Source organism: Accipiter gentilis, chromosome 23, assembly GCF_929443795.1.
Source record: "Accipiter gentilis chromosome 23, bAccGen1.1, whole genome shotgun sequence".
Lineage (NCBI taxonomy): Eukaryota > Metazoa > Chordata > Aves > Accipitriformes > Accipitridae > Astur > Astur gentilis.
In genome coordinates this window covers 7,184,511-7,205,900 of record NC_064902.1, presented here as the reverse complement: position 1 = coordinate 7,205,900, position 21,390 = coordinate 7,184,511, and the positions used below count along the sequence as shown (strand labels likewise).

Here is a 21,390-nt window from a genome sequence, read left to right as displayed (position 1 = left end):
TGATGCACCTCCAGCAGTCTTCAGAGTGGATTTTTGTCCTTGTAAGTAAGCAACATTAAATATCTATTCACACAGGTTCACTAAAGATATACCTGTTTCAATTCCTAAGCAGTTTCCAAGTCTGATTTTTTTCAGAAATTCCACGTGAAATGTACGGAACCATTTTATGGCAAAATGATTGCTTCTATTCAGTTCATACAACTACTGTCTTCAATCAAACCCCAGAGAGACTGTTTTCCTCTTTGGTATTCTGGACATTTGCATAACATGCACATACAGGGAAACTGTGCTTTATTAGCAGGCAATTCATCTCAGGAATGGTCAATCAGCCCGTTGCTTTTGGCACTGCCTCCAACTTCTATCTGAGAGCTACAGTATCGAATGGCTAAGACTAGGCGTGTGCTGATGTGGAGGCTGCTAGAAAACACAAGTTCTTCGTTGTGAAAGGCAGGCAGGAGGGACTAATGGAATCAATAATTCTGATTCACCCAGGAACCCAAAAGTACACTCAGTCCAATCCCATCCTGAAATAAAGATCTGGGGACCCCGCAGCCAGCACCTGCCTGCAAACTGCATATAGGCTTCTCCATGTCCGTCATCTGAGGCATGTACGCTGCGGCTCTCAGCCATACACAAATGCTGATGTACACTTGTATAATCAAAACATCTGGCCATTCTGTACACAGCCGACAAAACCATTTTTCTCCTCTAATAACCGAGGAAGGTGCAAAACACATATCAGTCTGAACAACATCATGAATACTCAGTGAGAGAAATGCTTACGTAAAACTCCTAGCAAGCATCAGGCTCCAAAATGCAAACTTCTCTCTAGATCTCCATGCTCATAAACACAGATAATCCTACCGTGCACAGAAAGGCACTCTGTTTTACTTAAGAACATGTCTCCTAGACTTTCTTCTGCAATGTAACTGCTAACTCACAAGTCTCTCAACAGTCACACCAAGAATCTCCACCGCTACAAACAAGGCATCTCCTGTGCAACAGGAGCTTGAGCGTCTTCTTAATAATTGCTCAGACTGCCCATAAAAATGTCACATAACCATAGACATCTCTATAAGAAATGCTTTGGCCATTACTAATATACACGTATACTAATATATACACAACGGGTGGAAGACTGCCTCTCCTGAAAGCTGTATTAGACTGATCGCCACAAGTATTACCCAGTCTGACCTCATTAAATGAACAGTTTTTACATGCATTTGAATAACACACCTAAAACAAGCCAATGAGGTTCTAGCGCACATTTCCTTTTCTGCCTCCAAGTACAAAAAAGCTAAAAGCCGATAGATACCACAGAAAGTATGCTATCGTTATCAGGATCTCCCACGTTTCAACAGAAATACTCGCTAAATCATGCCAAATTTAGCCAACGGAACACGGGAGGGAAACACAGCCAGAATTTCCCCCGATTACCGATCACACTGAAACCCGCTACGACATAGGAAAAGGGGGAGGGCAACCACCAGACGCTATAAAGGGAGAAAGTTAGTGAAGAAGTGAGAGGCACAGCACATCGATCCTCTTATCGACACTGGGGCAAGAAACAAAGAGGCAAAACGCGTAATTCCCCCAAACCGTCCCCCAGGGCGGGCCCCCGCCTGCACCCGGCTCGCACCCTGCTCAGTTTATGAGGTGTTATCGTTGGCAGGAGACAAAGAAAAACACCTTTTCGGGCACCGGGCCAGCCTGCGCCCTCACGGCCTGACAGGACGACGCCCCCTCCCCGACCCGCGCTGCCGCCCACCCGCCCACCCCCACCGGGCAGGACCCGCTCCCGTCCCTCGGGCCTCGCTCCGGAGGCCCCGGCCTCCGCTGTCACCGCTGCCAGCTCGGCCCGCTGACGGGACGGGACGGCGCGGCGCAGCGGGGAGGAACCGAGGGAGACACCGGGGCCGGGACGCCGCTGAGGGACGGCGACGCCGAGGGGGCCGCACCCGGGGCCGGGGTCGCCGCGGGAGGTGGGGACGGGGGAAGGTGACGGGAGAAGGCGGAGGGGCTTGGGCGCCCGCGGGCTCGGCGCGGGGCCCGCCGTGGCGGAGCTGCTGCGCGGCCGGGCGGCGCTGCCTCCCCGCGGCGGCCACACAAAGGGAGGCAGCGGCCTCCTGGCTTCGGCCCGCCGCCCCGCCTGCGCGACTCCGGCGCCTCGCCGCTCACCCAGCCGGCTGCGCTCCGCCTCCGACAGCCGCGGCCGCACTCGCCCTCCGCCGCCCGCCCCGCCACCGCTGCTGCCGCTGCCCCTCGGTGCCGTCGCCGCCGCCGCCGCCGCCTCTCCGTACCGCCGAGCCCGCCGCTGCCGCAAAGCCCGCCCGGCCGCCAAACGCGCCGAGCCCGCGCGACACCTCAGGCGAGGAAGGGCCGCTTCGCTTTACGGCAGCGCCCGCCGGCGGGAGGAGGAAGGAGCGCGGCCTTCCACGTGGGGCGGCGGCCCGAGCGCGGCGCCATGAAGCGGCCCAGTGAGCGGCGGGAGCGGGGGCGCCGGTGGCCGCGGGCCTCGGGCACTGTCGCCGGCCAGCGCTCGGGGACGAGGGAATGGCGGGGGCGGGCGGCGGCGCGGGACCGGGGGAACGGCGGCGGGCTGGGGCTCGGGGGAGGGCCGGTGGAGTCGGCCGCCCGTGGCGGAGCGGGCCGGGGCGGGGGAATCGGACGGACATCGACACCGGGGCTCCGGGGAATCGGACGGACACCGGGGCTGGAGGGAAGGGCGGAGGGGGGAGCTCGGCCGCTTCCCCGGGCGCCCGTGAGCGGCGGGGCTGTCCCCGGGGCGGGGGGAGCCGGCGCTGAGGGACGCGGTGCCTTGCAGAGCTGAAGAAGGCCAGCAAGAGGCTGACCTGCCACAAGCGCTACAAGATCCAGAAGAAGGTGGGTCCCGGCCCTGGGGGCGGTGGGGAGCCCCCCGGGCTGCCCCTGCCCCACGGAGCGGGGAGAGGCGGGGCGGGGGGGGGGATGCTCCATGCTAACTAGTTTAACGCTAAAAGCATTTTTTATATATATTATTACGTAAACATGTTGTGCGTATACATGCACACAACGAGGATGTTACGTTGAACGTTAAGGAGTCTGGATTGTAGTGAGGAATTTGCTTTCCAGTTGCCCTAGGCTGAAGGACAATCTATAAAGGAGTGTAGGGTTTTTATGTCGTTACACTTTTCATTATTTTGTGCTGGTACGTTCAAGTGTAGCTTTACAATGAGACATTATGCAATAGAAAGACTTCAATCTCAAGTCAGAAACGTACCCTTTTTTACTCTGTATCTGTAAAGAGGAAGGATACAACCCCCTTTTTTTTTTGCCTTAGACTGAGAAAAATGTTCTTGTTGCTGTCTTCAGATCAGAGAACACCACCGAAAAGTCAGGAAGGAGGCCAAAAAACGTGGACACAAAAAGCCCAAGAAAGATCCCGGTGTTCCCAGTGCTGCACCTTTTAAGGAAGAGCTTCTACGGGAAGCAGAGCAAAGAAAGCAGAGGGTAAAATACAGTTTGTGATAAAGAGGACAAGAACTGAGACCATTCCTATCTTCAAGGAAGCGTTGCGTGCACGTGCACACCCAGAGGTGCAATCGTGGTAGATCGTAAATGGTCCTAGTAGACATGTACTTTTGAAAAATAATATATTTATTTCCAGCATTATACAGTGTGTAACAGTTTGTTCTTTTATTTTTAACCTCCATTTCATCACTGTGTGTATAAATCATGCTGGAAGTCTCATTTCTAATGTAACCCAAATTGCTTGTGATGCTAACATACACAGGTGTCCCATCAGAATGCTAGAAGTTAAGTCTTGGCATTATGTGATTATACAGAAAATAAGGATCCGCTGTCTGCAGCGTGGAGTAATGCGACACGAGAGCAGCACCCTTATCAGTTGTAATGTCGTTGCTGCATGGCTGTTATTTTGGGGTCTAGCTAATGGATGTATTGCCTCTGGTTTTAAGGCAATTGAAGGCAACAGTATTCTTTCCAGAGTAGGATGCAAAAAAAAGTTCCCAGTGTCACTTGGACAGCCATGAATTCTAACTAAGCTGTCTCAGGAACTTCAGTCATAAATAAGTAAACAGGGAGAAAGAACAGTCTTCCTTACCACCTTCAAATGTGTTTTATCTGGCTTGGGTTTTTGTTTGTAATCAGCTTGAAGAACTAAAACAAAAGCAGAAGCTCAACAGACAGAAAGAACATGAAAAGAAGAGGAAGCTTGAAGCTAAAAAGAATGCAGCCAAAGTCAAGGAAAAAGCAGAGGGAAAGGTAGGTGTCTGGTATGATTTTGATTCTTTGAAGCTTATGGAAGCAATAAAAGTCATCCTGAAACTACATCTTCATAAGCAGTATGTTACATGTTGTATTTTCATGCTGTATATGCACACAAGTATAATACACTAATTCTCAGTTTAATCATTCCCTTTCATTTTTATTTGCACTCAGGAATCCTCTGGCAAATCTAAAGCAAAGACTAACAAACTGCTGGATAAAAATTCAAAAAAATCATTCTGCAGGGAGCTCAAGAAGGTGAGACGCTTCAACTATTTTTATATAAGAGTCAGCAATGAGACCACTTGTTATTTTCCTTCTTTGCATTACTGTGCAGCTGCTAGTGAGTATAAAGGTTGCTTGTGATAAACTTCTACACTGAAGTAAGGGATTTTACAACAGAAACTGGGAGGGTTTCAGTCTTGTCTGGTATGAGCTAGTGAGACATCCAGCACTTTGAGGCATTAGACTTCTTGGGCCAATGTCAGTACATACTGAGTGATCAAAGAGCTCTTGTAGTAATGAGGTACTAGCGTCTAAGGATTTTTTGCCTTTGGAGGAAAAAGATGAAAATTGCTTCAGCTTTCTGGTTTGTAGTTCAGAAGAAAGGAGTTTAAACAAGAACAGTCATATGAAACCTCACTAATCATTCTGTGAAATTCAACAGTAACTGTTGTAAGCCACAGCTATTCCAGAGTTGTTATCTGTCAAATGGTCTGTCATGTCGTCTTTGAGAGCCTTCTCTCTTTTTTCTGACCTAGGTAATTGAGGCCTCAGATGTGGTTCTAGAGGTTTTAGATGCAAGAGATCCAATGGGCTGCCGGTGTCCTCAACTGGAGCAAGCTGTAACTTGCTCTGGAGGAGACAAAAAGCTACTGTTGGTTCTGAACAAAATTGGTAAGAAGCACAGGTTTCCTTGAAGTGTTACTTGGTCACTGTGTGGTTCTGTGGTAGGTGAGCTATGAAGAAGATTTTAAAGGAATCTGAGATTCCTTTGAAGACATAAGATCCAACTCTGAGCTCGCTGCCCTACTGACAGGGTCACATTTCCTCCGCCTTTTGGTCTAGTTTGCTAAGAAAACACCACAGACAGGTAAATGCACATTAGCCCCTTTCTTTTGCAGTAAATTCTGAAGGCATTGGCCAGTCTCGGCCAAATTTGACAGAAGTTAAGGATCTTAAAAAATTTTATAACATTTTTGTGAACGTAGGTGAGTAGGCAGAGGTCACAATGCTGGTCCCCACTGAGGCAATGGGGAGTTAAGGATCAGCAAATCAATGCAATATTTGGATTTGAAATTTGGCTTTGGGAAGTATTTTCTGCCTTCTGTTGCTGTATGAAAGAATCCACGCAAAAGCAGGTGAAACCCAGCTAAAAAGGCTGGAAATTACTGACTTACCAGTGGCAAAAAAAGAAAATACAAAGAGCAAGAGCAAAGGGAACTTTGTATTAATGTAGCCTTTGTAGGGATGATGGGATAATCCTTCACAGAACATCACTCTGTACCATAAAAAGTCTCCTAGCAAGACCCCAGCATTAAAAACCTGACAAAGGGGCCAAAAATGTAATTGTAGTATGTTCTGCTTCAGGCAGAAAATAAAGACTAGAACTTGCAACACTGGGTGCCTTTGGGGAACATACCCAGTACTTTATGACAAGTAACGTTTGGCTGAAAACCCTAGTAAAGAAACGTACTAAATGGACAAAATACAGCCTGGTTCCTGATACATTAGATTTCCTCCACACAGTGACATTTAAGATTCACAGAAGTGAAAGGACTGTGCTTTTTTTCCAGATTTAGTGCCAAAGGAGAACTTAGAGAAATGGTTGCATTATTTGAAGAAGGAGTTTCCAACGGTTGCTTTTAAATCAGCAACGCTGATGAAGGACAGGACTATGGTAAGAGCACTGCAGGCTGTTTCATGACTAAGTCGTATGTGTTTGCAATCATACATGTTGAAACGTGTTGAGAAACAGGAACTCTTGTTCTTTAAAATTCCTTTTCCCCTTGTTCGATTATACTGCTGTGACTAATGGATATGCCTCTGCACTTTGACTAAGCTTTGTGGTACAGTGGGCAAATTCTTGCTCTTGAAATACATATTGTTATTTGTGCCCAGGATGCTGGACTAGAATAAAAGCAAAGCAAGTCTTTTTTCTACTGTAAGAAGGACAGTGAGGGGAGGAAGATGAGGAATTTTTCATCTTCCACATAGGATGGTTGCACCAGTTATATCTGAGTTGTTTTGTAGATAAAGTGGTGCAGGCGATACTACTGCCTTCATCCTGACTGGCCATCAATAAAGGTAGCACCTGCCATTACTTCATGAAGAGTATAAAGGGGTTAGCTCCCTGTGTCCTAGTCTCAGGTCTTTGAAGATCCTTGTTTGAGTTGAATGCGTATTAGTACATAATGCTTCACATGCCTTAACCCTGATAACAGCATAGTGAAATAGACCCTCCTGTGAAATGGCACAGAAACTGCAATGCAGAGATCAGGTCTTCAAATCCTTCAAAAAATTGAAGTCTTTTGAGTGAAGTTGCAGATTTAAGAATTCTACCATCTAAATGTACATGGTTATTTTATGGTTGCACAACAGAACTGCAATACAGCCTGAACTGACATCACAACACCTCTACATTGGTTCACATTCCTTTTTCTCTTAGTAGTCAACAGCTACCTTTTTTACTGTCACTTGACTGGTTAGCCAATTTCTTACTAAACTAATTTCTGTTTAGAAGAACACAGTAACATCATCTAATAGAGGACAGGAGTTGGAAACATTATAGTAGATATATATATGCTTAGATTTATTTATCTTCCTAAATAGCTCCTGACCATGGGGGTTTTTTGCCTTTGAATCCTGTAGCAGGAACAGTTCAAAAAAAGACGTGCACGTGTTGACTTATCAAGAACCACGGAATGTTTTGGAAGCAAATGCCTTTTGAAACTTCTTCAACAGCATGGGAAGACTCAAAACAAAGCCATTCAGGTTGGGGTAGTAGGTAAGTGTTTGGAGAGACAGGAGTAGTTTCTTTCTCCCATAAAGCTTTCATATCCTGCATTATAAATTGGGTAAAACAACTAACACATGACTTGCTAATGGGCTTTCTAGTCATTATTCTTACCTTCATCTAAGACTCACTATTGTAATACTTCAGTTGACAGCAATCTACATTGCACTTAAATGCATGTAGTGTATGTAATCTGTGGAAGCCACATTGTGTGAGGCCTTAGCTGATTCACCAACTTAGGGAAACAAGAGAAGCAGGTTACATACCATGCAGCTTGCACTGCCTCTTACCTGCTAAGATTTGTGGTGTTAGATTCAGTGTTTTTATTATCAGTGTGAGAAATGAGGATACAGACTTTGTCTTACTTCTGTAGTGAAGACTTCAGATCCAACTCTGATCTCACACTGAAGATGTACTTTAACAAAGACGCCTGGAAGAAGCAGTTTTGACCAGTGTTACATAGGTTGAGTTTTCTTATTTAACTTACAAGGATTTATGTGGTTTTCTTCAGGTTTCCCTAATGTGGGAAAGAGCAGCATAATCAACAGTCTTAAAGGAGTTCGTGCTTGCAATGTTGGCCTAGCAAGAGGTGTTACCAAGTAAGCCGAGTCTGAAAAAAGCTGTTCCTTTCTCTGTTTTTGTGTTCTGATCACCTCGAGTTTGTTTGTGTACAATTTCCATCCATTAGGGGCAAAGTATGCCCCTGTGTGCAGGTCTAAATGCATGTTTCAGTTTTCCAGGGTGAACAATACTGATCTGTGTGATGCAAGCTGTCAGGAGAGAATACAGTGTATAAGCTTGCTCTTTTGGTACATGTAGATTTCTGTCCTACACAAAGCATATGATGAGAAAGCACTGAAACTGACTCTGGATGAAGTGCATTCAATCCAATGCTGAGCTTTGTCTTGCATTCCTCACCATTACCAGTCCTTTGCTAGTTGATTATCTTTACTAACAGTGCCTTTCTCTCTGAATAGGTCCATGCAAATTGTGCACATTGATAAACAGACAAAGATGTTAGACAGTCCAAGTATAATTGCAGATCCTTCCAACAGTGCACTGGCACTGGCCTTGAGAAGTATCATAGACACTGAAGAATCAGACTCAGCAGATGTGCTTGAAGGAGTAGATGCCATTCTAAACCACTGCAGTAAACAGCAGGTGAGCTCCATCTTTTTCCCTTTCTCTCACTGAATTTGACTTCTCTGTAGGCTGCTTAGGCCAAAACAAGAGTTCATTTTACTTCAACTAATTCTGGTAGCTTTTGCACTGCTTTCCCCTAACTATACAGAGTAGCAAACTTTGGCTAGTGTATCCAATGCTAAGTGTGATCTTTCATCCTTATAAACAGAAGGCAGAAACAGCATGCCACGATCCTGTCAGCCAGAGTCTATTTTCCCAATAACTTTTCTGATTTTTAAAAAACCCTACTTTTAAGACTTCATTACAGTATCACAGAGTGAAAAATGAAGATATTCTCACTGCTTCCTATTACTACAGTGAAGACCTCAGATCCAACTCTGATTTCACTCTAGTTTCAAGTAATTAACTTAAGCCTGATCCCCATTCAGTTCTGTGATAACTGTGTTTTCGCTAACCACTGTGCTGTCTCTGTACACCCACTAGTATGGGTGAATGGCAGATGAATTTGTTGATGAAGTAGACACTTTGCTTTGTAATGTGTACTCCCACATGCAAGAGAAAAACAGCTTTTCACATAGTTGTTCATCCTCATTGTAATCCAATTTGATTTGCTCTTTTATTCCTAAAACTAAGATAAAAGTGGGTATCTCTTTCTGAATCTACCATTTTCTTTTGCACTAGGTAATGATGCACTATAGTATCCCAGATTTCAGGAACACTGAAGAGTTTTTGACTTTACTTGCTCAGAAAAGGGGTATGCTGAAAAAGGGAGGTGTTCCTGACATGGAGAGTATAGCTAAATTACTACTTTGTGACTGGACAGGGTAGGTATGCTATGAATTTTGCTTTATGCTGCTCACCTTTTTCATACTGTTAATCCAGCACAGCAGAAGCCCTGAGTCCTGTGAAGTACTTAGAAAGGAGAGACTGCTATTTTTTTTATTTTATTTTTTTTTTGCTTTCTCACATTTTACTTCGGTAAAGAGAGCTGGATTGGCTAACAGATTTAGAGAACGCCAACCATGGATAATTTTCTAAAGTAGTGAAGGGCACATGAAAAGGGTCAGAGCATGTTGCATGTTACTCCATAGCCAGTTTGCTGACTTCTGCTATAACTCTGTTAGGGGAATTTGCCTTCCTCTCAAATACTGAGTCCATGTAGTCCTCTTACACAGACAGGAAAGAACATGGTAAATTTTCTGTGGAAATTTATAGTGGTTCCTACATTCTGGGGGTGGGAATAAACATAACTCAGAATTGGTAATTGCGTGTGACTATTTCCCTTGCTCAAGTGGTTCAGCTGCTTTTGCAGCTCATGATTTTACAGGCAAGTGATTTGTGGTGACAAAGTATGCCATTTCTTTTTCCTGTCAGGAGTGGGCTATCTACTTAACAGTGTTATTGACAACTTCAGAGTCAAATTTAGATAGCTATTTAAACTGCTGTTAAGCAGACAATAATAAATGAGTAGTTAGGTTGAGGAGTTTGAGAGGTTTGTGCTCTGGGTTTTATTTTTAAATACAGTGATTTAACTATGTTATCTTTGGTTGTTTTTTAATGCTGATATTTTATTTTCCCAGAGCTAAAATAAGCTACCACTCACAACCTCCAGTATCTCAGAGACCGCCACCATATCTTACAGAAGACAAAATAGCTGAAATGCAGGAGTGTTGGAATTTAAAGAACCTAGAAGAAGAAAACGCCACCACTGTTCAAGGTAGGACTGTTACTGTAACGCACTGCTACCATTAAGAGTGGTAGTAGTAGTTTTAATGGGAGATTTTGAATGGAAGTCCTCCTGGGGTTTATATGATAGCTTTGCCAATATGCAGTGAATATGAACCTTTTAAGAACAGAATGGATTCTGATGCAAGAGAACAGTACATCTGTGTTCTGTCTTAACACAAACTACCCCTGCTAGTTCTTAGTTCCTGCTCATCTCACCTAACTCTCCTCAGTAGGAAATAGGAGAAAAGAACATTGAAGAGCACATAAACACTGTCTCGTTAGGCCAACCAAATACATTTTACTCAGTACAATCTATACTCAAATCCAAGTCTTTCAGCTCCTAGCAGTCTTCTGTAGATGCCTCAGGGAAAGATATTCTCAGGGAATTGTCCTTTGTTCTACCTGCTTATGGGGAAGTGCTGTCTTGTGGAAGGGAGGTGGCAAGACTGTCTTTTCTTAGCCCTGACCTAAAATGGCTGTCCTCTCAGGGGGTAGGCATTACCTCTGATGCTGTCTAACAGTGACTTAACTGACACTTCCTATTTTTTCCCAGCTTTAAAATACCCCAGTCCAGCAAGCAGCATCATTTTCCAGTCACCTGGTATGGCAAATGGGACAATAGAGGAAAATAAAGTGATAGAGGAAGTATCAGAGTGGGAAAACTTGGAAACAGGCAAGGAGGGGGAGGAAGAAGAAGAAGAGGAGGATTTCACAGAAAGTGAGGATGATCAAGATGATGTGGAAGAAGAAGAAAAAGAGGTAAATCAGGGTTTCATTAGGCTTCTACCTGTTTTGATCCTGACACCAAGTACTTAGTCAGTATCCTGCTGTAAACTGAGAATGTATAGGCACTGTGGAGCCACCAAGAGTAATCAAAAAGCTCTTCTCCTGGACATAAGGGTTGGGCTTTTTGTTTAGTTAAGGAAACAACATTGTTCTAAGTCAGTTCTAAGGTAGTGTGTTCCTGACCAACTATACAAGGGGACATCCCCTCTACCATCAGTCTCTGCTAGGTTTCATTTGCATGGGAGACTTCATTAGCAATACCTGCATATAAACAGATATCTCTGACCTCTCTGACTTGTAGGAAACCAAAGTTCAGGTCACCAGGAAAGCAAAGCTTGGAAAACAACAAACAAGCCCTACAAATTCAGAAAAGCAGATAGCAGGTCTGTATTAAAAACTCTGGCTTGAAGGATAGTCTCTGGTACTCCAGCACTTGCATTGGTTTCACTAACACATGATTTTCTTTTCTCAGAAAGTGAACATTCCAATTCACTATCACTCAGCTTGGATAAGACAGCAGATGAAGATGATGCCTATGATTTTAATACAGACTATGTGTAATGAATTATGTTTGAAGACACCATTTGGAGACTTATTACTGGCTTTCAGAACAGTGACGAAGACTTGTGTTGCAGCAGAAGTTGGAGGAATGCTGCATACCAGAGCTGCTGCAAAGATTCACAATTATTGCTGTGTCAAATAATGTATATAATAGTGTATCTCCCTTGATTGTTCCAGATTTTATACAAGTCTAGGAAACAGACTGTATTCAGCTTTAAGTCCTAAACTTTATTTCCTGTGTTAAAGCCTATTTTAAAAAATTCCTAATGGACTGTGTTAGTTTGTTCACTTTGCCTTATAAAAAGATGTTTCAAAAGGATAAACCATTTGTCTTTTTCTTTGAAAAACAATGGTAAATGTTTAATTCTAGTCATGTTCAAGCAACTGAATTTCAAGGTAAGTTTTCATCCTCCCTTTATAAAATTTAATTCCTTTTTCCTAGAGGATTAGAGAGAGTGTACCCCTAGAGCATGACTTAAGTCAGTAACTTTTCAGTATACTTTTGCAAAACTTGTAGAAATTTCGTATGTAAAGGTTGGCTAGAACATGCTCCGTGCTTCAGCTAGACATAAGGTATTTTATCTAAGTACTGCTTTCTATGTTCAGAACCTTCATTGGGAAAGGTAACTAGCTTATGGTATTGGTAATCTGTCTTTACTGGGGAACAAGCTTCTTGTTCTTAGAGTGCTTTTGAACAAAAGACATATTTCCTGATGACATCTATTATACAAGGCAGCAACCGGTAACTGTAAAGCAAAATGTTGCTTTGTGCGATAAGGACATGTTATTGCACTCAGCCTACAGCAGAACTGGGGTAGCAAGAGAATTACCAAGAGGCCCTGCAGCTGCTCAATTAATTAAGAACTTAGAATAAACACCTGACACCAAGCATCTTCCTCCTATGCATCTGTTTTCTTCCTATTAACTTAAAGGTCTGATTGCTGCCTTCTCTAATAGATAGTTGTATCTTCCCGAAGTGGATGTTGAGGCACAGTCTTCCTAGGTAGCTTAAAAAAGTTTCAAGTGCAGCACAGACACATGCAGTTTATTCAGACCTCCTAAAATACAGCCTGGTCATCAGAATTCAGTTGGTGTCGGCTGATCTAGTACAATTTTTCAAAGATTGTTAACTGAACTTATTTCATTACTTCTAACCACTTCAAGGATAAGAATGGTTCTTGTTCATCAAAACCAGAAAAAGAAACAATAGGCAACAAACCACAGATCACCATCCATTACAGAAACAGAACTATAGACAGCGACTGCAATGAGTCAAGCAGTTGGAAATCCTTTTAAATTACAAAGCAGTCCTATAACCATACTTATACTCATGAACAAGTCCTGAGCTCTCTGCTGGCCTGTATCTCAGACCATGCAACACTCAGCCCATCACTGCATTAACACAAAGCCTTTTGTCTCATCACCTTATACTGAAGATTGTTCACAAGCAGTATTATTGAATAAAAATGACAACTTGAGTTCAAACCTGTATTAAATGGAATGGTTGGCACAGTAGCTGCCAGGATAGATCAGGTAATAATAACCACTACTCTAACTTAACACTACAACTATGAAAAAAACCAACTTACCTATAGAAAAGGCGATGGGCAGCCAGCTGCAAAAAGGCACAGGAATCTTGCTTGGTGAGTTTAAAGGGCCAGACTGGGAAAGGCACACTGGGAAAAACTTCTATAGCAGAGCCATGCTCACTTGAGAGAGCTATGAGGAACTTCACAATAACAAAATTAATCTGTAATTCACACAGACCGATTCCCAAAATAAACATTTTGTGCAATTTTAGAATGAGATTGCTTTCGCAAAGATGAGATCAACTGACTTCAGTTTCAATCACTTGCTACTGCATTTAAGTACAAAGGAAATGCACTTCATATATCAGATCATGACTAGAATCAGATTGCCATTTACCTGAGGTTTGAGTCAACGATTTTAAAATTAGCTTTTATTTTTGAACAGTTATCTCCACCACTTTACAAAAAATGGTTTAGTGTTCACTGGCAGTTAAAACCACTTTGCATAGTGAAATAATACTTGAAAAATTCATCTTTCAGAAAAACAAGATTCAATTTTGCAGAATTCTGCAAGAAAGACACAGAAATGGCTGGGGGGAGATTTCATGCAAGAAAGAGTTGTTGAGGAAACTACTTCACAGGATAAGGAAACAAACAAAAAAAACCCAACCAAAACAAAACAAACCCAAGCAGCTCTTCATTACATTACATTGCTGTGCAAGATCTGTGTGGTGCAAGCACCAGCTGAAGTTGCAGCTTGTTCTTAGACACTGTTCCTTTCTGTAGCTGACAAAGTGATCCTCCTGTAGAAGACTTGTAGTAAAGAGCAGAAGAACGTGCAATAGACAGAAACGTACTAACCAAAGTGCTAGTTAGTGGAGATCCTCCCTTGCTTTCTATAGTGTTGCTGGAGTAGCATTTTCTGTCACACAAGTGAAGCGAGTCTCCCTTTGACCTGTGCATTTCAGAACCGCACCTGAATAAGTGTGTCACCTTGTGCTCCAGAAGGCAAGGACCGCTCTCTAATACAAGTTGGGGGGGGGGGGGGGGGGGGGGGAAAAGTTCTGCTTGGCTCCAGAATTTTCCTGAGAAAATGCCGTCAGTTATTAAAATTGACTCTACTTTGCTTCATAGGCTTCTGAATGTCTGCGGAGCAGGCTGAACTTGCCTGTAGGGTCAGGGACATACCACTTCTCCCAGACTTCAGCATATGAAGCTGTCCTTCCCCATGGTTTGAAATGTCCATTCCAATGGAGCAGCTTGGCAGCTTTCACAAACTGAGGAGAGTACCTTTTTCCAGCACTAGACCCTTTTATTGAAAAAGAAGCATTAGTGCCTGAAATAATGGCAGCAGAAACACCAACGTGCAACATTTTAACTTCAAAACAAAGGATTTCAACAAAGGAAATGTCATTTATGGAGAAAGGAGGTGATATGGGAGGCAGAAATCAGGGCAAAATGAAAAACATAATCAGGTGCATCTGAATGCCACTTTGATTTGTCTTAGTATCTATTTTAATGTACTGCCTTAACTTCCAAGTTCTTTAAAACCTCCTTAATACCCAGATGTATTCAGCAGCCTATGAATTGTTCATTGGAAACAAAACCTAAGAAACCTCTCCCAGCATTGGGGTATCACCATTAGCAGAACAGGCACGAATGTCTGTTTTTCTCAACAGTCTTGGAAGAAACACCTTCAGATACTATATATATATATGTGGAAAAAGAAGAGGAAAGTGAGAAGTAATTTGAGAGTAATTCAATTCAAGAGCTATTCCCCTGGCAGTTCAAAAAAAGAACATGAAGGATCAGGCCCACAAGCCCTAAGATGGTGTTGCAAAGCAGTGTTTCTTAAAGAACAAGGTATAAAATAGGGGAAGAAAAGATCCATTTGCTGCATCATCAACTAGGTGTCCAGCTACAGACCTGGAAAAGCTCACTGGGGGAACAGTGTCACAGATGTTTCATACATACCGAGATGACGGACATTCCACATGGGATCAATGCTGGAATGTTGCTTGTAAAATACAATTAGCAGCGGAGGTGTCGTGATGCTGCCAGCCAGAGTCCTACTGTAAAGTTCCTCTCTGGAAGAGAAGATGAAAAATAGTTGAGAAAGGATGCTTGTGTGGCCCTAAATTCGTTGATTTGTCACTTGCAGCTGCATGACAGGAATCCACACATACACATACAGCCTTTCATTTAACAGTTAAATGCCATCACCATAACCCAACCCCTGACCCACTGTCACCCCCAGCTTCGCAGTACTTACGCTACATTTAGTGCCATCCACTTCTCCAATTGCTTAGTGATGTTCTGCAATTTCCATTCTGTCAAATTGGCAACAAAAACTCCTGGATTGAAAGAGCAGGTGTTGGCTTTCATGGCAAGCTTTCGGATAGTTTCTTTTTTGTAATCCAGAAACCCAATATAATTATACTGGGGGGGGAAAAAAAAAAAAAAAGAGAGTAGAAATTAGCTTAAAATATGGTCAAATTACTATTTAAAGAAAAATTTTGCACAACTCCCAACAGACTGGCTTAACTTGAAGTTGTTAAAGCAAATACCTTACTTCAAAATGAGAGTAAGAAAGCTTAAGAGGTCTACATTTAAAAAATATGGTTATATAAACCACATATTTTAAGGAATGCTGCATGGTCTCAATAATACCATATTATTAATATGGTACCACTCCCAGAAAAGCACTTTTTATACACTCACAAATGAAAAATTCTCCCTCTAATGTTCTAAGACCTCCTGCTGTTCCACACTGGGAATTGCCCTCATTGTAAAGCACAGCAAAAACTTGAAGTGCTTTTACTTTGCCTAAACAGAAACTGCAAGCGTCATTTCTAACACAAACATCAGAGTAAATTGATTTGGGTAGGGACAGTCACACCTTTAGGTTCACTGCATTTGGAAGTCAAACTGCAAGAATATTAAAACCAAGTGCTTGTTTCCAAAGCCTGGGATCTCTAGTATTGTTACCATTGAATCAGAATAAAACTAACCTGATTGCCTGCTCCACGGACTGCAACTTTATTAGTGGTTGAGTCACAATCATCTGAAAATGCAGCTGCATGTCCAGGTTTCAATGGAGTGTTGTAAAGTTCAAGAATATCATCTGGAAAATGGAAGTATGCACAGAAAAATTAAAAGTAATCCCGTTGAAGCGCTGAGCAACTTTTTGTTCAGTCCATGGTTACAGCAGAAAAAAACCACTCAGTTTAATCCAACTTATTCATATTTACAAAGTTTCTATATCTTTCTGTGAAACAGAAGTGTTTGGTTACTGTCAGAGATGGCGTACTGACCTCAGCATAAGGCCACGGGCAAAAGGCTAGGAAAAGGTCCCATACCTTGCACTATTATATCATCATCCACATAGATGGCCTTCTCTGCATGAGGTACCAAATTGGGCAAGTAGAATCTTGCAAAGGTTAACTGTGAAAACAAGAAAGCAAAAGAAGTGAAGAATTAAATGAAAAATTGTCCAAATAAATGTGAAATTGACCGATACTCCTGGCAATTATCTATGGCACTAAGGTCCAAGACAACTTCTATCAATGGTAGGCAGCAATATCCTAGAAGTTACTTAAAATAAACAGGTTCCATCAATTCCTGGTTTCCTGTGAATCTGTGCATTGATAAACTAACTTTAAACTGGTCTATATTAGAATTTGTTATTTCTCCACACATATCTGTAGCATCTCTGATGTGTTGGCATGCTTGACATGCAAGCTGCTGTGTTTCACTGTAGCTAGCAGCAAAAAACAATACTAGGCATGCATATGTAGATACTCAAATCCATCTCTTACTAGCTGGAAACTTACTGAAGTTTAGGAATTTGATTATAAAAGATTGCTTCTATGTTAACAGATTTGGTTTTGATCTTGAATTGTGTTCAAAAGCCAATATCAAAATATATTGTTACTAACTAATAATTGCAAAAAGTAATCAACATCATCCTCACTGGTTTTAAGGTGTCTGCCTTTTGAGGATCCACTTGTACTTTCCCTTCTAAGACACGAGGGTCAAAATCCAAAATTCGGTATCTCAAATTTTTCAGAGCAGTGTTACTTAGCCACAGCCTGCAAACAGGAGAAAGGCACAGATCTTGTTAAGTAAAACAAAATCAAATGAAAAGAGATCCGATTGCCAATGACACAGACCTTGATCTGGCCACTCGCTTCCCTATCCAACAAACATACATATAGCATATAATCTATGGCTGATGTTGGTGGTGTCCTGTATGACTACAGGGGTATGCCCACCATCAGCATACTGCACAGCTGTGACACATGAAAGGTACGAGGTTGCTTCTTATTTTATTAGAAGTATGTGGTCCTGTTATCACAGATCCTTCACAAAAAGTATCAGTGTGAATGGATGTGGGTAAAAACAAAAGGATCAAAGAACAATCTAGAAAAACAGAGAAACCTCATTGCCAGCATTTGAATTGCTTAGATGAAATGTAGGAAGTACTTTTTACAACTCCCCCACCAACAAACTCCAACCCCATGGGTTGGATATAACCCCGCTGGAAAAAATGGCTCTTTTCCATCCCTGAAACATTACCAGAAGGAATGACTGTAGGGGTCCCCACAGCAGCCTTGTCAAAAAGCTGCAATAAGCAGCAGCAGATAGGACTGCAATTTAGAGGAATGCAGTCCCAGGGAGAGTCAGCTCCTCCTCTTCTCAGAGATACTTAAGTTTTACAGTATTGTGGGAATCTAATGAAAAGATCATTACCTCAAGTGATCCACAGTATCATTCAAAGTAACAATATAGAAAACCACGTTGGATTTGGTGTGACGGTAAATACTGTTCATGGCTGCAATTGCACCCCCAAGCCTCTCATCTGATGCTGCAATGACCACAGAAATCTCCTTATCATTCCTTTCATCTGCCAGCCTCTGGGGAACTGCAGGTATGAAATCTATAGGCTGAAGTCCTAATGGATTTGAATCTGTGGAGTACAAATGGCATCACATACTTGTTTAATGCAAATGAAACACAGACATTACTACCACGCTAAAATTCCTAACACCTTCAATTATTTCTACTACACAAGGACTTGAATGTCCAAGCTGAGATGTAGATTACAGCGTGCAAGTATCAAACACTTAAAATAGAGCACCTGCTCTTGAGAATCTGAGATGTTAATGAATAGGAAAACATCACACAAATAAACTACATGCATTTAACCATACATATTCACACACAGCACAACAAGGTACTAAAATGAGGCTTAACTACAGTAAGCTGCACTTACCCTTGGTCCCCTCTGCCATGTCTATAATCCCACTGACTTCCCCCTCCTGTTTACCCTAACCACCTTCCTAGTCTTCTCCACATCACCCTTTGTTCTTTTTCTTATCTTTTCTTTTCCTCTTAGGTAGGAACCAATGAAGAAAACAAAAATTCTAAATTAAAGTCACTGTTGCGAATTTTTTCCTGCCAAAGATCAAGGCATTAAGTACAGCCCATGTTTATTCAGGGATCACAGATCACACTACATTATCTAAGCTGAAACCACAAGAATTTATACTCACAGTGCACAGATAGGAAAATGGGAGGTACTAGACCACATCACCTGTAAAAGCTGGCAAATCGCCCCCTACCCCGACTTTTTATCACAACATTGGTACCTTTCAGATGATCTAGACTATTACATATTAGATAATTTTAGGTAATTTGAGGAACATAGCAAACAGGGACTTGGCAGTTTGCTGGCAGTGGTCTGCTGTTCACAAAGCTCAGCTTCTGCTCTGTTTGCCACTTCCTAATGACAGAGCTCAACAGCTTTGACTTCAACTGATTCCTAGTTAAGGCCTGTCAGGCTTATTCTGCCTCTGTTGAGAAGCCCCTGTACAACTGCTACCCAGAAGCAACAGCTCCCAGGAGTGGCAAACTAGGGCTTGGCAGTTAATGGGGACATGGAGGGGCTCTGTGGGACCACATGCAGTTCTTAGAAGTGGACTCTGGAAAATGAAATCGCTTTGCTAAGTAAAATGAATCATATTTTTATGACTTTTAAAGCCAGAAGGAACCCTTACTGCTATCTTGCCTGGCTTCCTGGCTGAGAAAAGTCACAGGACAGCAAGAACAGACAAGCCCACCAAGCTGAAGTTTCTTGGGTATGAGAACAGGAAAAGATCTACTCGTAAGAGAGTACAAAAATCATATCTTGTTATGCAAATGATTGATCATTATCATACAAGTTATGTCAGCAATGTGGTGGTTTCTGCCTGGCCAGAGCATGTGCTTTCCCACCAACCTTAAAAAAAAAAAAAAAAAAAAAAGAAAATTTAAATTAAAATAAAACCCAACGTACCTGACAATTCCCGTTTCAAGAAGTCACTTAGGCCTAGGAAGTTATGATGAAGAACTAGCAAAAATATGACAACAGCCACTACAAGGATGGAAATGTTCACTGAAAATTTAGAAGAAAAAAGTTTATCAATATAACCAGAGAAAGCTTGCGAAACTCAGAAAAGTACAAAAGAGATTTTAAAAACATTAGTCGCACACATATACACATACCTTTCCTTAATGTCATTTTTATTCTGTTATTTTATGTATTAGCATAAGGTTCCTGCAAACCTGCAAGAGAAAAAATACAGCAGTCACTTCCTACGTCCAGTGCATGCCTACACAAGGCATAGCACACTATCACCAGGAAAGTCCAAACAGTTTCCAAATGCAGCAAATGTTTCCTTCTCTTAAAAAGACAAAGCTGTATGTCACATTTGAATAACTGAGTATGGTATCTCAGCAACTATGTAGCTACAATGACATATCTAAAGAAGAACTCGGAGATAAAAAGGGAGACATACAGATCTTGCCACTTACTTCACTAACAGAAAAGAAAACCAACTCCTTCTGCCAGTCATAAGTGATCCGAAAGGAATCTGGAAAATTACACTTGGTTTCTTTACTGTTGAACAAATTTGTTTAACTATCTGAAATGGAAGCATCTCAGCAATAAGGCAAATGATTATACGTTTCTTTCCATACCTAACAGCAAGATTTTGGCAGGACACAGTGTTTATAAGATTTTAACAAATAGCATTATACACTTCCAAACCCATGAAATTCTCTACGTGAAATATAACAGCATATCAGCTGAAGTGTCATTGCACAAAAAAGATCACAGAAGTGTGAAAGAAGGTGTTACCATCACGTTATAGAAGGGGGTAAAACCACAATGCAATGATGCAATTTTGGTATGCAATTCAAACACACTTATTCGTTATTTAACGGTAAACGTGATTGTAAAATCAGAACAAGAACTACATAACGTGGAATGTGAAGTAGCTCTCAAGTAACACACAGAAAGCACTCGCACCGTAACAACACGCAAAATTCACGGAACAGCAACAGTTCTGTCACTGCAAAATCTCCAAATTAAAATACTGCAAACTGTGACCGTTACACGCGTCAGACGTAACCACCTTCTTTCCGCTGTTGCGTTTCTCCCACGGGGAAGACACGTTTATCGGGCACGACAACTAAATGCCGTGTGCCGTGCCTACCGGGCTACCGAAAGGGGTCAGGGCACGTAGCCTTATTTTACGGGAGCACAACGCAACGCTCCTCAGCCCCGGCGGCAGCGGTGCCGAGGCTGCACGCACCTACATACGACTTCTGCCCTTCAGTGACGCTACAGCAGCCTGCGCTAAAAGGGCTGACAGACTGACTTTTCCAGAAATTACTGTCCGTGCAAACACAAACCCACGCTAAAATACTCAAAACACCCGCTCGTCGCTACGCCGGTTACTCCGGCGACGGGGTTCACACACGCTAAGCCGGCCACACCACCGTTCCCCCCCGCCCCCGTCTCACCGCATCGCCCAGCAGCACAAACCGCGCTCCCCCCGGCCGCGGCGGCGGGGCCCGCTCCGAGGCCGGCAGGGCCGAGCCCAGCTCTCCTCCACCGAGACCTTCCCCCCCGCCCACCGTTCCCCTCACCGTCCGCCCGCGCCGCCGCCGACTGCCACCTCGGCAGCGCGCCGCCGCCCCGCACCAGAAGCCCAACGGGCCGCAGGTGTCCGCCGCGATGCCTGATGGCCGCCGCGGGAGGGGGGGCGGGGAATGCCGCGCCGCACCTGCCCTGCTGCACCACTAGCGGGTCTGCGGCAGCTGTCGGCGACTTCGCGAGGAGAGCTCGAGCCTCGGGCGGGAAGAGCCGCCCGCGAGCTGCCGAGTCAGCGTCGGTTCCCGACAGGCGACTCCGCCGGCGGCCTCGCACCCGCCGCCTGAAGGCCCCTCAGTCAGGGGTCCTGAGGCTCGAAGCCGCCGTTGCCGGGGAGACAGCGTCCCGCGCCCCGTCGGCGCCGGCCGTTGCCGATGGCGCCG

The 21,390-nt window shown here is 43.4% G+C and overlaps 3 protein-coding genes and 4 non-coding genes across 22 annotated transcripts in view; 5 read left to right on the top strand and 2 right to left on the bottom strand.

The window, feature by feature from the left end:
- Positions 1-13,171, bottom strand: part of PBRM1 (polybromo 1) — an 80,133-nt gene extending 66,962 nt beyond the window's left edge. For 8 of the 12 annotated variants that reach the window (XM_049826374.1, XM_049826382.1, XM_049826384.1 and 5 more), the window contains exon 1: positions 2,179-2,301. The gene's annotated coding sequence lies outside the window, so the exon portion shown is untranslated. Of the gene's footprint in view, positions 1-2,178; positions 2,302-13,089 lie in introns of those variants that run through there. The other 4 variants (XM_049826380.1, XM_049826376.1, XM_049826379.1 and 1 more) reach the window with 4 other exon arrangements.
- Positions 2,384-11,787, top strand: GNL3 (G protein nucleolar 3). Its single transcript, XM_049826397.1, has 15 exons — positions 2,384-2,477; positions 2,825-2,883; positions 3,352-3,489; positions 4,150-4,263; positions 4,441-4,524; positions 5,028-5,163; positions 6,063-6,166; positions 7,138-7,273; positions 7,794-7,881; positions 8,260-8,443; positions 9,107-9,249; positions 10,006-10,142; positions 10,707-10,912; positions 11,241-11,322; positions 11,412-11,787. The coding sequence occupies exons 1-15, from the start codon at positions 2,465-2,467 to the stop codon at positions 11,498-11,500; spliced, it is 1,713 nt and encodes a 570-aa protein (XP_049682354.1). The 5' UTR covers positions 2,384-2,464; the 3' UTR covers positions 11,501-11,787.
- Positions 5,223-5,295, top strand: LOC126049991 (small nucleolar RNA SNORD19). Its single transcript, XR_007509357.1, has one exon. It is a non-coding gene; the product is annotated as a small nucleolar RNA SNORD19 (small nucleolar RNA).
- Positions 7,619-7,692, top strand: LOC126049992 (small nucleolar RNA SNORD19). Its single transcript, XR_007509358.1, has one exon. It is a non-coding gene; the product is annotated as a small nucleolar RNA SNORD19 (small nucleolar RNA).
- On the top strand, positions 8,112-8,189 carry LOC126049994 (small nucleolar RNA SNORD69). Its single transcript, XR_007509360.1, has one exon. It is a non-coding gene; the product is annotated as a small nucleolar RNA SNORD69 (small nucleolar RNA).
- On the top strand, positions 8,744-8,819 carry LOC126049993 (small nucleolar RNA SNORD19). The gene has a single exon (XR_007509359.1). It is a non-coding gene; the product is annotated as a small nucleolar RNA SNORD19 (small nucleolar RNA).
- Positions 13,172-13,416: 245 nt separating the features above from the next.
- On the bottom strand, positions 13,417-21,386 carry GLT8D1 (glycosyltransferase 8 domain containing 1). Of its 5 annotated transcripts, none has more exons than XM_049826403.1 (10): positions 21,141-21,386; positions 19,576-19,635; positions 19,367-19,465; positions 17,782-17,998; positions 17,003-17,120; positions 16,389-16,473; positions 16,041-16,153; positions 15,302-15,468; positions 15,004-15,116; positions 13,417-14,338 (listed from the first exon to the last, which is right to left on the bottom strand). In XM_049826403.1, the coding sequence occupies exons 2-10, from the start codon at positions 19,589-19,591 to the stop codon at positions 14,148-14,150; spliced, it is 1,119 nt and encodes a 372-aa protein (XP_049682360.1). In that variant the 5' UTR covers positions 19,592-19,635; positions 21,141-21,386; the 3' UTR covers positions 13,417-14,147. The 5 variants fall into 5 exon arrangements, with proteins under 5 accessions (XP_049682360.1, XP_049682361.1, XP_049682357.1 ...); XM_049826404.1 differs by lacking the exon at positions 21,141-21,386 and adding an exon at positions 21,059-21,081; XM_049826400.1 differs by lacking the exon at positions 21,141-21,386 and adding an exon at positions 21,004-21,079.
- Between the last annotated feature and the right edge of the window lie 4 nt (positions 21,387-21,390).

Coding starts and splice junctions, on each gene's coding strand:
- GLT8D1 (XM_049826403.1), bottom strand. Junction 17,999..19,366: donor CTTGAAACGGGAATTGTCAG/GTACGTTGGGTT, acceptor TGTACTCCACAG/ATTCAAATCCATTAGGACTT. Junction 15,469..16,040: donor TCCGTGGAGCAGGCAATCAG/GTTAGTTTTATT, acceptor TTCCCCCCCCAG/TATAATTATATTGGGTTTCT.
- GNL3 (XM_049826397.1), top strand. Junction 7,274..7,793: donor CATTCAGGTTGGGGTAGTAG/GTAAGTGTTTGG, acceptor GGTTTTCTTCAG/GTTTCCCTAATGTGGGAAAG. Junction 9,250..10,005: donor CTACTTTGTGACTGGACAGG/GTAGGTATGCTA, acceptor TTATTTTCCCAG/AGCTAAAATAAGCTACCACT.